Genomic DNA, 19,067 nt, shown 5'->3' on the forward strand with positions numbered 1-19,067 from the left:
AAGTTTATTATTGGGGTGGCAGCAAGTAGGTAGTGAAAATTAAGAATGATTAATTAAATGTCTTATGGTATTTATTTACATCCTGAATTCAAGTGCTTCTGGAATTGACGTCTCCTTTAATCTCCCTGGAGTCAATAAAGGAAGTATTTATTAACCATTTTAATTGACTGTTTCTTTTCAAAATGTGTGGCCCTGTGACATTGTTAGAAATCATCATCATCATCATTATCATTATGTAATGTGAGAGAGGAGGAAATATAGCGACCATGGTTATCACAAGCCCCCCACCTACTCCAAATAAAGGAAGTTGATACAACTGAGGTTAAGGTTTATTCTGTGAGGTAAATAAATGTGAGCTGAGACACCTCCCAGAAGACTATAAACTTGAGCAAGAAGAATTTGGGAAAATATGAATTGAGGTAAAATATAGATAAGTAGTAAGGCAGATGCATCGGATGAGCTTGGGTTAATGTGGTCTGTAACTTACAAATTGAGAGAAACAAGCTATTATGAAATCAAAAGACAAATGGGTCATGCCCATGAGTTATTGGCTGCAGTGTAATGGTGAATAAATCTTTGCTGAAGAGGAGGATATCTTTTGTGTGTTTCTGGTAGCAGAAGTGCTGCTACCAGTCTGTTGATTATTTTGTATAGACAAATTAATCACATTATGACTGGATGAAAATGTTTTCTTCAGGAAACCAGAATGTTAGAAACATTTTGAAATAAAGTTATTTACATTGGTACTATGGTAAGTTATTTGAGTGAAATATATTCTTCAGCTCTCTGATTTAAGATGTGTGCATATCTTGTCAGGTATTGTGAAGAGGCTGGAAATTTAAGTGGTAACATTTTCATTCAATAAGGTTTTTTATTTATTTGAAAATACTTAATTTTTTACTTATTAATTTGTTTCTGTGATTTGCCTGTAGCCATCTTGGAGAACCACTTACAATATTGTTAGTTAGCATTGATCCCAATATTTCATCAATTAGTACTTATTTTATTGGCCTATGAAGAGTAAAAAGTTAAGCTGACTTTAGGAAGGTTTGAACTCAGAACATAAAGGGACATAACAAAATACCATTGCAAAGTGTTTTGTCTGTTGCTCCACTGATTCTACCATCCACCTTACAATATATTCAGTGAACTTTTTCAGTTTTCTGCCTATTCAATTTCACTTACAAGACTTTGGGTGATACAAGCTTACAGTGGAAGACACCTAAAGTGCCACTCAACAGGATTGAATCCAGAAGCAGGTGATTACAAAGTGAACTTCCTAACTACACAGCCATGTCTGTGCCCATTAATTTATATTTCAAAATTCAATTTTGTCTTTTAAATTGGAGTATTAGGATAATCTCATGTAGAGCGATTAAATGTAATTCTGCTCAAAATAATAACTGAATACGAATGAGATGATTGAAAATTTAATTCACCTTTCAATCTATAATATCAGTATCCAAGCTATCCATTTACAATAAAAAAGAGATCACCCTTTTGTGTACGCTGTTACTACTACCAAAAGATTATAATTTCTGATGAAATCACCTAAATTGCATTTACAAGGTATCATATTTGGTTTGGCAATATTTTAAGCTTCACATCTTTCAAAATAACGGTCCAAAATTTTTAATATATACTGCAGTCATGAATCATCATGTAATTAGTTAGTTAGTGTTATTCAGCCAACTCTAAGAAAGAAATTGAGGAAGTAATTTTTTGTTTACTTGTTTTTTTTTATAGTATTTTAGTGTTTCATTTGTTTCATTCACTAAAATATTTTGGTTAATACTAAAATAACTCCTACCATTTAAAATAACCACACCTTTAGAGCACCAAGAAATAAGCAGTGTATAAAAAAAGAGAACAGCTTCTTTGTGTGGACTTATTTGAATGTTGGTTGCTGGTGAAATATGAGAATCATTCATATAAAGCAGTAGCTTGGTAATACAGATATTTTTTTTTCTTAAAGTGCTATGTGTCAGCTTCCTTGGGAAAGTTGAGGGTGTTTTTATTGATGTATTTATTACTCAGTATCTATTTATGGATCTATATATATATACTTAATTCTCTATCCATTTAGAAGATTATATATGGTAAATGATAACAGAACCCTAAACCTGAATTTAATTTTAAAACTATAGGCTCTTTTTCCACAAGTACTACTAAAAGCTACCTGTTAAAATGTAATAATAATTATATCTTAGGGAAGTAATTCATAAAGATTTTCCATTTCTTTAAACCTATGTCTACTGTCAAAAAATTAACTCTTTCTCACAGAGCAGCATTTAATGTTCATAAACTGCTTTCTTCTAAATTGTTTCCTTTTGTAATTTAATAAGATATGCTGTTGGTATATAAATGGGTTGTCTTCTCCAAATAATCATTATTGAACTTGCTGCACAAATATTAAAACAGTCAGCAAGTCTCTGCCCAGTTTAGGATTGAAGTGAGGTCCTTTTTTAACTATTTAGCATTTAAACCAGCCATATCTAATCCAAATATCCTGCCTGTTTTATTTTCAAAGTAGCTATGTCCAGCTTCTCATACCTATCCTACATTGTCATTGTTAAATTAAAAACAATCACATCATCAAAATCTCAAAGCTGTGAGATAATGCATGATTAATTCAAAATAATGTGAATACATAAGCTTTACATTTGAAAGAATAATCAGAATGCTAAAAGGTTACTCAATAAATAATTTGGTAATGGAAACAATGACAATAAGGAATGTAGAGGCTAAATTTGGGAGTTAGGTGGCCAGATTTTAGGGATGATGTTGCAAAAATTGCCTGACAGCCATGACTGGGTTCTCCTGCTTGTGTGGCATGGTGCAGAGATCTGTTGCCAGACACACGGTCTTCCAGCAGCCATCCTCCTGACCCAGGACAGCAGTACCTCTTCCAGGTACTTGATGTAGGCTTCTATGTTGAGTCTCAGGCTGTGTGGGAAGATGAATGGAGGCATAACGTCGCCATCACTAGTGATCACTCCAAACACCATAATGTTGACTGGATGTTTGATTTTTATCACTCGCCGTACATGTTTTTGGGGACATGGCAAGCCAACAGTTGTTCAGTGTGTTAACCATCTGTTCATATTGGAGCTTCTGGTGCAAATGCCAAGCTTGTACAGCATGTTGTTTCCAAATTTCTGGCAGGGTGAATTGTGTCATGGTGCTGTTTTTCTCACAGACAGTGCCCAACTGACCCTACTTTACTGTGTAGTCAGCAAAAACAAAAACAAACTATACACATGCACGATATTAAAAATATAAAATGGCAACAATTTACCCATCACACTCTGCATATTTATGCTTTCTTGGAAAGCAACTCTGGTTAAGGATATATAATGCAAATTAATGGTAAAACAGACATTATATGCAATCACAATGGTAGGTTTTGTCTTCATTTCATGTTAAGGTATATTTTGCTTCAGTATTTGGCACTGATATTTGAACTAAATAGTCATACATCTCATTTTGGCTTGGCTCATAAAAGAAACAAATTTCGATATGATATTGATCTAAAAGTACAAGTAATTTGATCTGAGTTTCTATAGTAGATGTAGGAGTTTCTTTCTCAAATTTAGGAAAGCAGTTTCAAATTTAAACACCTTAGTTTTGTAATCTATTTTAGTTAACATTTGTCATCTTTTTTTAAATATAGGTTTAATGATGTGTAATTTATCTAAAATACAGTTTTAAATCACATTTTGCTATTCAGAATATATATATATTCTTTTATTTGTTGCAGTCATTTGACTGTGGCCTTGCTGGAGCACCACCTTTAGTTGAGCAAATTGACCTCAGGACATATTCTTTGTATGCCTAGTACTTATTCTATTGGTCCTTTTTGCCGAATCGCTAAGTTACAGGGACATAAACACACCAACATCAGTTGTCAAGCGATGTTGTGGGGATAAACACAGAAACATATACACACACGCACACACACACACACACACGACAGGCTTCTTTCAGTTTCCATTTACCAAATTCACTCACAAGGCTGTGGTCAGCCCAAGGCTATAGTAGAAGACATTTGCCCAAGGTGCCACGCAGCAGGACTGAATCTGGAACCATGTGATTGGTAAGCAAGCTACTTACCACACAGTTACTCTTAACTAAGTTTATAGAATTGATATACAATTCTAGATTTTGAAAATCTTGCTAGAAATTTATGCAATCCTGATTTCTTCTATGGGCTTGCAGTGCTTGAGAAATGTGTAGAAATGAATTCTATTTCCTGGGTTACCTTAATATTCAAGGAATTTTAAAATAAATTAAATTTAGTCCAAGGTAGAATTGAAGAAAGTAACTTATAGCTAAACATATTATTACAGTTTACTGAGATGTTGAATTTTTAATGTATACATCTTGAATAACAGTTGTAAAGTGTGTTACTAAATAAAGCTTCTAAAATAAAATGATATATCATGTTATCTATTTTTAGATTGCTTTGTAGTTGGTATTGCTTAATACTTAATAGTGCCAGTAAGCCAATAGGGACTGTAAAATAGAAACTTTAGACTCCACTGTGAATGAATCCTTAATGTAGGAAAGACAATGTGAAACTGAATATGTATAAACAGAAAAGCGAAGTAGAGATAAGATATGCTCGTGTTGATATCCTTAGAATAGTGCAAAAGTTTAAAGTTAGATTGATTGGTTGTTGTGACAAACAAGTTATTTAGTTTAGCTAAGTTGTTGTGAACAACAAGAAGAGGTTCTGTAGCAAACATAAATGTAGATATATATTACCAAGTGGTGTGTGGCACAGTAATAGGATAGAAGATGAGTGATAGATGAGATAGTAATAAAGACAGTGGGAAGGCAGTTGATAGGGACTTAATATGAGCATAATGGGTAAGAGAGACCCAAATGTAGAAACTGTATATCGCAATTTTTATCACCACCACTGCTGCCATCATTGTTTCTAAGACTATTTTTCCATGTTTACATGGATTCGGTGGGTCCTCTTCAACACAGCATACTGCCACTTGTTTTGGTCTTTTGTCATATTGTTCGTGACAGTCATCCTTTTGAGACTAATCATGACTGCTTGATCCCATGTCTTCCTTGGTCTCCTTTTTCTGCAGGTTCCAATTACTATGCATACTCAGCACTTCTTTAGTCAACTGTCATCTTCTGCATAATATACCCAGTTTTCTGTCTCAAACACTGCATCTATGTATTGTATGCCTGATCTCTCTTGAACGCTATTTGAATTCTCTTATACATGCTACTCTTCCTGAGCATGCATGAAGATTTTTGCACTGGTAGGCCATGTCAGTTTCCAGCTGTTACACTAGAGTACAGTGGTGTTGTGGATACTCACTAAATTTTTGTTTTCACTGAATGCATCCAGCAGAGATGTTGCATCAAGTTTTGCCAAAAGCTTGGTGATACTCAAGTTCAAACCATCCAGAGGATTCAACAGGCCTTTGGCAATGATGCCATGGGCAAAACTCAGACTGAGGAGTGGTACAACCACTTCAAACATGGCTGCACCTTAGTGGACAGCAAGACCTGCTCAGGCTGGCCATTCACAAGCCAAAATGAGGAGCTGATTGAGAAAGTTTGGTGAATAGTAATAGAAGAACCGTTGTGTAACAATCCGTGAAATTGCTCATGAAGTGCGAATAAGCACAGGATCAGTGCATTTCATGATGACAGAGGATTTGTGCTTGTGGAGAGTGTTGGCAAAATTCATCCCCAAAGTGCTGGCAGGGCAGTAGAAGTGACTCTGCATGGAAATTGCTCAGGACATGCTGAACTATGCAAGCCATGATCCAGACTTGATGAAGACTGTCATCACTAGTTATGAGACATGGGTTTATGGTTTCTGCTCAATGTGGCACCAGCATGGGTGCTTGTTATGTGCACAGGCACAAATGTTTTTTTTTTATGTGATACCAAAACTAGTGCTTTTTACTTGGCACCAGATCCCATGAGCTTGCAAGACAAGAACCTCTCAACTGAGAGTGGGAGTTGGGGGCATGGCCATAAAAGATATATCTGTATGTATGGATGGCCATGATTTTTACTTACTTTTCTGTGTCTTCTCAAGCATAGCAAGTTGCAGAAGTCTCAGTCCCTTATCTCCTCTCTGAGCCCCAATGTCTGAAGATCCTTTCTCACCACTTTATCCCACATCTTCCTGGGTCACTCTCTTCCACAGGTTCCCTCTACAATTAGATATGTTTGTGTGTGTGTGTGTGTGTGTGTGTGTGTGTGTGTATATATATATATATATATATATATAATCAATACTTGATTGAGGCACATATTGACTACCTATCAGCCTATATGCTGTTCCACAACCAGCTAGAAATAGCAACCAAGTTCCCTCAAATAACATTCTGTCATCTGTAAAATAGAAAAGCACTTGGAACAGTTTGGTCCTATATATCTAAAAAGATAGGATGGTCAGAGCTGGAATACTTTGATCACAGGACTGCTCTATCAACTTTGGCTTGAGGTTAAACAACGACTATGTAAGACTAGAATAACATGTGCCTATCCTGCTTATGCAACTGTTGTCAGCATGTAATTTACTGTTTTTCATGTTTGATTTGAATGCAGTTTTACAAGTTTGGTTGATCAACCCTATTAGTAACTACTATCATTGAGCTAGTCATTTACCATGTCATTGGCTCTATATAGATGGTAACTGTACTTTTTGAAGTGTTGTCTTCTCTGTAGTATTAAGAGACACATTTACATTGTTCGTCTGTTGAAAAAATTATTTTTCTCCTATATTGTATTCAAAGTACTTTTCCTCTTAGTTTGTTTTACTGCAGTACAAGAACAAGAGTACAAAAAGTTCATAAATTGAAAATGGAAGTCAAGGAGGAAGTGATAAAATGATAAATAACTGAGATTGTGTTGCTAGCCTATACAACCTATTCTTGATAATAAACATTAAAACAACGGTAGTAACCATGATAATTGTCAGTTTAATAAAACTTAGTTTTTCTCTTAATATTGTCGGGTTGATAATGATCATGGAGGTAATCAATATTTAGTTATGACTTTGCTATTTATATGGTAAAATAATATTTACCACCAGTGTGGATGAATGGTTGAGAGGTTTGTTTCACAATCATGAGGTCTCAAGTTCAATCCCATTCTGCAGCTTCATGAGCAAGTGTCTTTTCATGAGCTCAGGTTGTCCCAAACCTCGTGAGTGAAAATGGGTAGATGGAACTCTATAGAATCTCATGAAATAGATTGTACCTGTAAATTAAAAGGCCAGCCTTGTCACACAGTTGTGTTGATTCTCTGACAATTATGTTATGGGCACATGTCTTTATAGAAACTTTTGGTTAGTTACTGGCCAATTCAATGAGCAAGTAGTTCAGTTGATTGAACAACAGAATACTCATCATTGAGGCAGACAAATCTATTTACAAGTCCTAGGAGATTTTTAAGGGATAGTGCTAATTACTCAGCATTCCTTATAGTCTTTCTAATGTAAGCCATCTTTAATATAAAGCTATAAACCTAACACTAGCTTCATTTTTAGAAGCTAGTTGAGAGTTGGTAACATGAAACTCCACCTTAATATGTGGAGTTCATATATTGCTGTTCATTTTGACTTAAGTTTAATTTTGACACATTTCATCATCCTAAACATAGAAAGGATAAAGATACTTTCAATCAGATATTCAAATATTGATTTCTAAAATATCTAGTTTGGTATCAAGCTACCATCATTTTTATTAATAGCTTTTATATATATATATATATATAATCGTCCAACCCATACCAGCATGGAAAATGGATGTTAAATGATGATGATGATGATGATGATATATATATATATATATAAAGAATAATTCTTACAAATTCAATGACACAGTTCTATTGATCACTATTGTGATTTAAATCTTTATATTTGGTACAGTTTTCTTTTTCGGTAGCCTACTTTCAGTATGTTGTGTGTTGTATATAATAAAGAAAACTTGGAGGGGGGGGGGGATTTCTGTAGCATTAAACACACACATGATAAATAAATACATGTGGTATACCTCTGTTCATTTTGCACATAAGAAGTAAACCCATAAAGTGGAGAAGTATTCAAGAGTGGAAAGACACAAAGCTAGTACAATGTTACAGTGTGCTGGTGCAAACATTAGTATTTGGTATATGGGAGTGCTTGTGCAAACAAGGTTTGAAGCATATGGAAGTACTGCAACCCATGCTAGCTTACTATAAATATGATGATGTGAATGACAATGTATATCATAGTAGTTGTCTTTAAATTAGTTACTATATTTCCTTTGTCTTCATATCCTCAAAGAAAATAATAAACAACATATTTTGACAGTTGATAGTTAATACTGAAAGTTGGGAAGTTTTAAATTAACCAAAGAAGAGGTATAGTAATCAGGATCTGTGGAGACTTTCTTTGACTGATAACATTGTAGTTAAGCCTGACCTTCTTTTTAATATCTGCAGGAAAAGTGTGGGCTGGTAATTTGCAGTTGTACAAATATGAAGAGCAGGGATTGAACATTGTATGTAATATAGGGTATGTGAGATAAGAGAAATGGGTACATCTGGCATTCCTCAGAAGAGATAGTAGACAGTTCAGTGAAGCAAAAACCATTGTAGTTGAATACATATAACTAAGAAACTGTATGTCTGTGATGAGTGGTTGGAGAATGTCAGTGAACAATTCTTTGCCTGTCAGTCAAATGGCCTTTCTAACATTTGGAATGCAGATTTGTCAGTGTTATGTATGAGACATCATCATTGATAACATGACTATTATTTGATGGTTTCAATTTTATGTTGTTCATCTACAGAATGGAGAGCACATATTTACACTTATACACTTACAGAATGCTGTTGACATCAGATGTACAGGAATAGAGGACCATTTAAAAATGCATTTTGAATTATTTTTTTCCTGCAATTATGTTGACTCCTCCAGCCTAAATCAGTAACTGATTTCTTTCATCTATTATGAATAAGAGAAACGCCTTTTACTTACTAACTTAGACTAGATTACAAAATATATCATACACCATGTGGGATTTCACATATATGATCATGGCTAATATTAATAAACACCAACACTGATACCAACAGAAGCAATACTACATCATGTGTAAGTTATTTAAGATAATGTAAGCACTCTTTTCACACCTATTGGACTTTACATTAAATCAAGATCTTCTTTGGTGCTATAAAAAAAAAGACACTGAGATAACCCTTTTGTCAGCAATATGAAGCAGCAAAAATAAGATATTGGGATGTAATTCACTCAAACTATTTTACAACAGAACAGCTTCAGCAACAAGCATCTTTTGCAAAAAAAAAAACAAAAAAAAAAAGAAGAAAAGAAAATTGATTAGCATCACAAGAATTGGAATAACAATTGCTAAATGTAATAGTTAGTCTTCTCAAAACACTGAAAACTAGCCAAAATCTGCCATAAGAGATTGAAAATAATGTGGACAAACCATTACTGTCAATCAATATTAAACTTACATACATTTCTGCATTTAACTGATTTGACAAAGACAACTGTGGAATGTATTTAACTAAGAACATTTTGAAACCACTGTTCATATCCAGTTTTGTAAGTTATTGCTGAGTATCAGAGCATTCTTAATGAAAAATATTTAATGCTTTCATATTAAAAGTTATTGATGATGTTGCAGAGAACATGCAGAATCATAATGTTAATTATTATTTGGTAGTTAATACCTTCCTATACTCAGCTGTTATCACTCGTAACCCTTTAGCATTTAAACTGGCCATATCCAGCCAAAATATTCTTGTCTTATGTTCAAACCAGCCAGATCAAGCACCTCACACCAACCCTGCAATGTCATTCTAAAATTACACAATTACACCATTGAAATCTTTAAGCTACAAAGTAATGCATGCTTATTCAAAACAATGTGAATGAATAAGCATTACATTTGAGTAATGAATGCTAAGGGGTTATAGAACAGCTCGGAGAAACCTGCAGTGCATGTGATAATGAAATTACTAAACAAAAGCAACCCAAGTGGAAAACAAAGCTTGAAGGAAATCTCAACAATCTACACTGCCATTTTGAATGGTTAACCACAAAATAAAATGTAAGGGAAGTAATGAGTTCATATCTTACCAGTTAAATCTGATACAAAAAAATACCAATAACTTTTTTCATGCCAAGCTTTTAATTGCTTTAAAGCACAAACTCAGAATGTTGAGTGAAAACGTTATTGTAGAAAAATATCTGTGTGAGCTAGTATAAATCACAAGTTTGCTTCCAATGCACAGGCATTACACCAGGAGGTAAACAAGAAAGACATTACTATTAACCCTTTAGCATTCACATGACTCTGTCAAATGTAAATATGATTGTAAATTTCCAAAATGACATTGTACGATAGGTGTGAGAAGCAGGGTCTGGTCATAAAGCAGGTTGAATATTTGGGCTGGATATGGTTGGATTCAATGCTAAAGGGTTAAGAAAGCACCTTCTCAGGAACATCTTAAATTATTCTGATCTAAGATCTAGAAAGAAAAGAGAGGTTTCAACCAGAATGCATCATGGCTAAACACATGTAAGAAAGAATACTGTACCAACATCAACAGTAAAACCTACACAATTAACCCTGAAACTTTCACCATAGCTGTAGGCAAATGGGAAGGCACCTGAAAGAGACTTAAAAGTTGGATACTGGTACAATAAGTTGATCTACAGAAATCCATTAATATGTATATTCCAAAGAACTATAGAAGTCCAGGTTGACATATCAAATTGGCTTGCTATAGTGAGGACAAATTTAATCAAGAATGAAACCAAGTTGGCAGAAAGCTATAGGTTCATTTTTTTGCCTGAATATGATGTACAAGCTTTACACTAGCTGTCTCAGCCAATTCATCTGGAATTATTGTGAGTCCAACAATATTGTGACTGATGAGCAGGCAGGTGGAAAGAAGGGAGCATGGGAATGTGCTGTACAACTTTTGATAAACTAAACTGTGCTGTCAGAAGTAAGAAAATACTGCAGGAATCTTGTGACAGTGTGGCTTGATTGCAAGAAAGTGTTCAACTCTGTTCCCCTACTCATAGTTGCTGAAGCCTTTGCATTTGGCAAAAGGGTCTGCAACCTTAGTTAAGCCAATGAGAGGCTCACAAAGACCTGAGCAACAATCCACACACTTGAAACTGAGAGTAGAACAACTGTTTCTGATGTTATAAATATTTCAGAGAGAATATTCCAATGAGATAGCCTTTCCATACTATTATTTTGACATTAAATTTGTTATACTTTATTTTGTAAAAATTCAATACCTCCATGCTACATGCAATTACTAGAGATAACCAATGTAATCCATGATTTCTTTGTGGATGATTTGAAGGTCTATGTTTAAATGCTTGCATGCCAACAAAACAACTGGAATTAATATCATATTCAGCTGACATAGAAATGGAATTTAGCCAAAAGAAGTATTTATATTTGATTGTTGAATGTGGAAAATCATTCCTCTGAACCCAGAACCAGTGCACCATAGTCTATTTCTCCTGTTCCACACAAAGACTGCTACATATATCTAGGTATTGATGAAAATATATCATTCACAGGTGGTGTGAACAAAAATATAGTGACCTGAGAATATTACATCAGGCTTAGAAACATAGCAGTCAGAGCTCTCCTTACAAGGCAATATCCCACAGTGCATTTGCAGTTCCTATATTGGTACCAGCATTGGCTAATTTCATCACCTGGCACTGGATCCAAACATACTTTCCTTGGCTTCAAATTCTTCCCACAGATCAGAGCAAACTTTCACCCTCCTCTTCTTCAAATCATGTGTCAACTCACACACATTTTCCATACTCTAAAGTTTTCTACCTTCTTCTGTAATGCATTGCAATCACAGTCCAGTTGTGCAACAACTGTTCACATGAATCATTTTATTTTCTTGTTGGTGATCAACAGTAGTGGTTGCTGTTGATGGTCTCCTATTGCTGGGTTGGTCTTCAATACTGGTTTCTGCTTCTTTAAACTGTAAATAACCTGTAACCTTCTGTGGATGAGAGACAGCCTCGATTTCTCTTTCATCAAAAACTCGATGACAGCATGTTGCTTCTGCTTGAAACCCATTACTTGCTTACAGTGGAGAACACAAAGAAAAATTACTATAAAGGAAGAGTCAATCTTCCCACATTTGCAATTTGAAAATATGTTAGTCCATAAAAAAAGTGTTACATTCATTTCTGCATTACTTTCTGAACAACCCTTGTTTATGTAATGTTGCTATTGAAGGAGAGTAGGTATTTATTCTGTGTACATCAAAAAATGTTTCTGAAATCTGTTCATGGAAACACTGACAAATATTTTTGAGATATTTCTGCTTAGAAGCAGTGCATGTCTGATTTAGCATAAAGTGTCTGTACCTATCCATCTTAGACAAGTTAGACATACAGTAGGTGAAGATACTGGTTCAAAATGTTCAGAATTGCAAATAGTTTGGAGCTGGTCCAAGTGGTATCTGTGTGAGAAAATTCAAGAAGAGCTGTGAGGATTGGGTCACAGAGAATATGACTTTGGAATGTAGTGAGAGTTGAGATAAATGTTCTCAATGTTGGATAAGATAGCTGAACAGCTGAAAGAAAAAAGCAATCCCCCAGCAACCAGATCAATTTAGAGGAATGGGGAGAGATTCTGAATAACTAAAAGTGGTTTGTTTTTTTACTTAAACCTTTGGCATTATGTCGTACTTCAGAAGATCCAAGCCAAGAAAAATTGCAGTCATGGCACATAAATGCACCCTGGTGCCGGTGGGACGTAAAAGCACCCATTATACTCGGAGTGGTTGGCATTAGGAAGAGCATCCAGCTGTAGAAAACCATGCCAAATCAGGCTGGAGTCCTGTGCAGCCTTCCAGCCTGCCAGCTCAGTCAAGCCGTCCAACCCATGCTAGCATGGACAACAGACGTTAAATGATGATGATATCCAAGTTATAGAATGAATGATGTACTATAGTAGATTGTACTAAAACACTTTTACTAACATCTAACAAAATTGGAATACACTGACAGACAAAAAATGAGTTAGAGATAGACATTCAGGTGGAAACCTCGTAATATATCTTATTAGGATAGATAAATTTTTAAGGTAAATCTATTAAATGAAAAGCAAGGCCATTTTAAACAGTAGGATAAACTTATTTTAATTACTTTTTTTCTATGAAACTGTAATAGAACAATGAAAAAAGATAGTCTTTTTGTTGATTAGATTGATGGAATATATAACCTATTGCTTCACACATTGCTTGTTATTTGGGAATAAATTTACTGTTTAAAAAGAAAAATTAAATAATTCACTGAATATGAGTAATTAGAAGAAACATTTGTTGATTATGTGAAAAGATTTAGAAAAACTCCCTGAAGAATTTAAGCAAACTATTAGATATGGCAGTATTCATGTTTATAAAATTTTTCTTAGCAGTGCTTTGTTTGGACTATTGGGACTATTAGTTCTGGATTTGGTATGCTAATTTGATGACTTCCAACTAATGAAGTAATATGGAAGGTTAATTTTAGTTTGGTATTCAAATACTGAGTAGCTACTATCTATGTAAGTCCATAAAACTCAGTGATCTATAATAGTAAATATAAAAAATATCAGTCAGTCATTTTTAATCTTAGGCTTTTTCTACAATTATTTTGCAAAAGGAGTGTACAAATATACCTGCCTGAAAGAAGAACCCTCCAAATATAGGCATGAAGGAACAACTGAGAAGGAATTTTAAAAATTTGATATTACTGTTTGTAAAACATCAGGAGCAAGTTCTTGATGAAATTTTAATAGAGCAAAGAATGATTAATTTGGACTTTTTTAAGTTTGTTTTTTGAAATGGTTGTTCCTGTTGAAACTATTGAATTAATAATGCTCATGAAGTGCATGAGCTCTACAACCCGACCATTACCTTCTAAAATCTCATTACAACTGTTCAGTTTATCATGCAAAGCATGGACATTATATAATCATGAACATCACAATCTTTTTCCCTTGAAATGTAGCATTTCACTACTATGCAAGAAACTATAATTATTATTGTTGTTAAATCACTAATTTTTTTTTTTTTAATTTGCAGATGCCTGTCACACCTTAACATGTGCAATAATGTTGTTAAACACAGATCTTCATGGCCAGGTAAAATTAAATTATATATGGATACTTATATAGAAAGTTTTCAAATTTATGAAGCAAAAATGTTCACAAAGTTAAAAGAATAAGTTTTTACCCGAGGTATTTCACATACATGTTTCTAGTTGTAACTATATTATTTAAATTTCTTTAATTGTAGATAATATTTACCATGAAAACCCATGTAATTTATGCACTTTTTTCAGAAAAATAAAAATAAACTTTTGCGGATGCATAAATTACATGAGTAGATTGTTTCCAGAATTTTTTAGAAATTCTTTTTGTTGGAAAAAGACGTACAGATCGTAAACATTCATGCCGGAAGTTGACTCATTTAAAAGGCTTAAATATAATGAAGTTGACTTTTATTTAAGCTGGATGGTATAATGCTTACTTTTTCTGTATAAATTTGTTAAAGCCATTAAATGGTTAACTACTTTTTGAAGTCTGACGTACATGCTGGTAATCACAGTCTGGGCCAAATTTTACATATTTTACTCGGTTGAGTAAAGTGCCATCCAAGCTGATGTTTATTGGTAATTAAACTTAATTTGCAACACCTGTGCATATTTATCAGCTTTGTTTTTGTTGATAATTCTTATCAACAACTTTTCCTGTGATCATGGTTTGAGAAGACATACAGCAGTATGATAAAGATCGGACATAATCTCTTGTGGGCAAAAAATGTAAAATAAAGTTTATTATAAACAAGATTATCCACCATCTTTCCAACAACAATAACCTCGGGTACCTTTTTGAATTCCATACGACAAACACTCACAGACATGCTTATAAAATCAAAAAACAACACAGCACCCATGACTTTCGGAAACATTTTTTCACACTCAGAATTACTGAAGCATGGAATAAACTACCTTCATCAGTTGTTAGCTGTCGAGACACTACATCTTTCAAAGAAAGTCACTGGGAGCAAGATTGGGTTCATGCCATTTTGGGTCAAAAACTGCCTCACTCAAGGTGGTGTGCAACTCTATTGTGGCAACTTTTTTTATTCACAATTCCTTGCTCAAAATTTGTTGGCACGAACTCCAGGACACCCCTGTCATACCACCAAGTCCTCCAAGATTAGTTCATGAATTTTCATGATGTTTTCATTCATTTGGGAGGTTGAGAGTTGCCCTGAATGAGGTTGGTCTTCAGGCAACAAGTGGCCATTCTTAAAGTGGGAAAACTACTCATAAACTTGGGTTTTGCTCATGGCAGCATCCTTGAAAGCTGTTTGAAGCATAACAACTGTTTCGGTTACTTTTGGGTACCTCCTCATAAAGCATTAGTAGAAGTACAATTGAACCTCTAAATCAATATGACCTAAAATACACAATCTACTTCTAATCAAAAATTTATAAAAATACTACAGCAACATTACTTTCATAAAAAGTTCATAATTTCTGTTTTATTTCATATCCAACTCTAGTTTAATATATAGCTTATATACATCATTACTAGTTGTTTTAATATTATATACATGGACACAGGTATGTGTATATTATGAAGAAGATTGCTTTGCAGCCATGTGTTTCTAGGTTTGATCCCATGGCACAAACGTAAGACCTTGTGAGTGAAATTTGGTTGTCAGAAAGTAAAGAATTTTGTGCGTGTGTGTGTGTGTGTGTTTGAACGTTTTGATGTGGGATGGCAGAATCAGGTGCATCAGTTGCAAGTATCTTGTGACACATTCTCTCTCTTTATTTCCTGTGGGTTTTACCTTTTTAACATTTTCCTCTGGTTAATAAAATAAGTACTGCAGCTCTGGTGCAGCTTTCCAGTGCACCAGCCCAGTCAAACCATCCAACCCATACCAGCATGGACAATGGACGTTAAATGATGCTAAAATCCTGGAGTTGACAGAATTGACTTTTGAAGCTGGTGCCCTAGCATAGGCACAGTCCACCAACCAAAACTGGTAAAAGAATATCTTCTAGACATCAGTCTAATTTCTCAATGAAAGATTTTAGAATGCCACTGCTGTCTAATCTTAGTTTTCTATCTCAGTACTAAGCCAGATTTTGTCATGAATCTTGTACATAGCACATCTTCATATAAAATTCCATCTTGCTTTAATTTACTTTGGGTGTAGATTTGGATGGCTTCAGGACTAACATACTTACATCATCAGATCACTTGTTCCAAAAGACCAGCTGACTGACTGATGAATGTTCATTCACTAGCACACAAACACTACAATCACAAGTTCACTGATGTACTGAGTCATCACTCTTCCTTTCATTATTGCTACAAATATATCACTTAAGCTCAACAATACGTTCTTTATTCTTTCCCCTTCTGCTAAATGTCTCCTATACTCTTTCCTCTAGAACTGAAAACCTTAAACTTTCTTTTTGCTCATATTTTCCTGAAAGGCTTCAGCCTACAAAAAAAAAAAAGTAAGAAAGAAAGAAAAAAGCATAAATAAAATTACATAAACAAGAGTATGTCAAAGAGAGGGATAGTGAAAAATAAAAACTGTTGAATGCTCTAATCGAAATCTATTCTAGAATGTTGGCCGGAAGATGAACTGTAATGAGTTCATAGAAAATTTGTGTGAGCTGAATGATGGAGATAACTTTCCAAAAGAAGACCTTCGCCAAATCTATGCAGCCATTAAAATGGAACCTATAGAATGGGCTCCGTAAGTATTTTTCCTTTTTTTTTTGTTGTTTGTTTTAGTTACATATTTTAAAAAAAATCTTATTTAAATACTGATAATATATAATTATTTTTTATCTATAGTTTGATACTTAAGCTTGACATTACTCCTAAGAACTACATATTCTTAGAAACTACAAGCTAGGGCTAAATGCAAAAGAAATAATCTAAGAATTGCATAAAATTGAAGGTTCATTAACCCTGCATTGTAAACAATAAGTGTATGCTGCTTACACTATATATGGCTGTCCAGTAAACTAGTCATAGGAATTTTGAGTGTGGTCTTATAATTTTGCCTGAACTACAATGCATATTGGGATGTGCTTCCAGATAATTAGTGGTTGGAAATCCTCATTCAAAAATTTGTTTTTCTGTATTGGAATGGGTTGAACAGGTCTACTGTTTCTTTTGTTCTTTTGTTGTCCAGAAGATAACAATTGCAGGTACATCGAGTGGGTTTGAGCAAGTGTGATGCATGGTTGGCTCTGATTATATTCATATTGGAATCATTATTGCTATCATGTACATATATAGGTCTGCTTTAAGACACATTGTCATTTACTGAAATCTTTTGCCATCTCATCCATGAAGCCTATTAATCCAGGAATCTGACCTTGTAATTTCTTTCTTTGCTTTCATTGATCTTGCTTTGCTCTAAGTATTTCACTCACATTATCAGCCTTCTTTCAGCATGCACTATTCATCCATTTCTTACCCAAGCAAACCTCTATCTGACATACAATAATAGATTCATTTAATGCCCAATTGCTCTGTCAGCTCACTTATGCTCTTCGTTTTATGAAAGTTAACATTACACATTCAATAGACCATGTCCACCTTATTTCTCTCCAGCCTCTACAGATCATCCACATTCAATAACCTTGTCTCACTGCCATGCAGCATCACACTTTTATACATACTTCATATACTCTGTCTTATACATGGAAAGAGAAACTCTTTGTAACCAACAAAGATAACTGTGAAATGATCTTCATCCATCACTCTAGTCATGCTTTCACTATCAGCTAAGTAACAGAAACTAGTCCTGTGTGTTCAGCAAGCAGTTCATGGACCCATTTAATGGTGCTCTTACTGTTAACATTTAGCACTGGTTTTATCAGTATACCAGCAGTACAACTGTATCTTCTATTCGTTGTTTGCAACGGATAGACAAGTATCTGGCTACTCCCTTTCTGTATACTGAGCAAGGCTACTTTTCAGATGGTATGTAAACACAGTACATAATTTTTCCATCTCTATCATCATTTATTTGTGCACATGTATGTGTGTTGCAATGTCGACATCATCATTATCATCATACCATCCATCTTTTTTCTATGCTTATATAGGCTGGATAGATTTGCAATATACCAACGTTACCATACATCTGAAATCTGTGTGATTTGTAAAATCCTCTTTTAGCAGATCTTCAATTTCTTTATCTGCTTCTATTATATGTACCTTAAGACAGCTCTCTTGACGTATTGTTTCTAACTACTATATTACATGAGGTGTGACTAAGGTTTTTAAAACTGGATGTCTTTCTTACTGTCAATTATAACTTGTACACTCTATGTAAGTATTTCATTATTCTAACTAGGACTTAACAGGACGTCATTTTGAATTTACTGAAATATTGTTTCATTTATTCAGACTTGATATCTGTCAAATTTGCAGTATGTAAATAATTGATAATTTCTTCCTTTCTTTGTTTTTCTTTTTTTTTTTCAGCTTCTTTGTGAAATATTTCTCCAAATACTGTTTTTACTATTTACACTGTTCAACTGAAAATTTCTTTGTATTTCACTTCACTGTATTAAATGTTATAAATATTTATTTATTTAGAGATGATGATCTGCAAGATAATGAAACAACAGTTACGAATGACCGGCGACAAGTGCCATTAAGTGAAACACCATCTCGGCTTGGCCACAACCCCTTCTTAGAGGTAAGCTGTACTTAATATTGGTTTCAAATCTTAGCAGGGCCAGCAATTTTTTTTTGGCAGGGGGAGTAAGTCAATTACATCTACCCCAGTGCTCAACTGGTACTTATTTTATTGACCCTGAAAGGGTAAGTTGACCTTGGTGGAATTTGAACTCAAAATTTAAGATGGATGAAATGTTGCTAAGCATTTTACCTATCATGCTAACACTTCTGTCAACTCATCACTTTAAACTGTAATTAATATCAGCATTATATTATTATTAGATGTTATAATTAATG

At 34.2% G+C, this 19,067-nt stretch overlaps 1 protein-coding gene across 6 annotated transcripts in view; it reads left to right on the plus strand.

Moving 5' to 3' along the window:
• The window catches only part of LOC106883364 (PH and SEC7 domain-containing protein), a 178,129-nt gene that overhangs the window by 134,245 nt on the left and 24,817 nt on the right, over positions 1 to 19,067 (plus strand). For all 6 annotated transcript variants that reach the window (XM_052968271.1, XM_052968270.1, XM_052968269.1 and 3 more), the window contains 3 exons: positions 14,122 to 14,180; positions 16,691 to 16,824; positions 18,687 to 18,789. In XM_052968271.1, the coding sequence (XP_052824231.1) occupies positions 14,122 to 14,180; positions 16,691 to 16,824; positions 18,687 to 18,789 (296 nt within the window). The remainder of the gene's footprint in view (positions 1 to 14,121; positions 14,181 to 16,690; positions 16,825 to 18,686; positions 18,790 to 19,067) is intronic.

This window comes from Octopus bimaculoides, chromosome 5, assembly GCF_001194135.2.
Source record: "Octopus bimaculoides isolate UCB-OBI-ISO-001 chromosome 5, ASM119413v2, whole genome shotgun sequence".
Taxonomy (NCBI): Eukaryota; Metazoa; Mollusca; class Cephalopoda; order Octopoda; family Octopodidae; genus Octopus; species Octopus bimaculoides.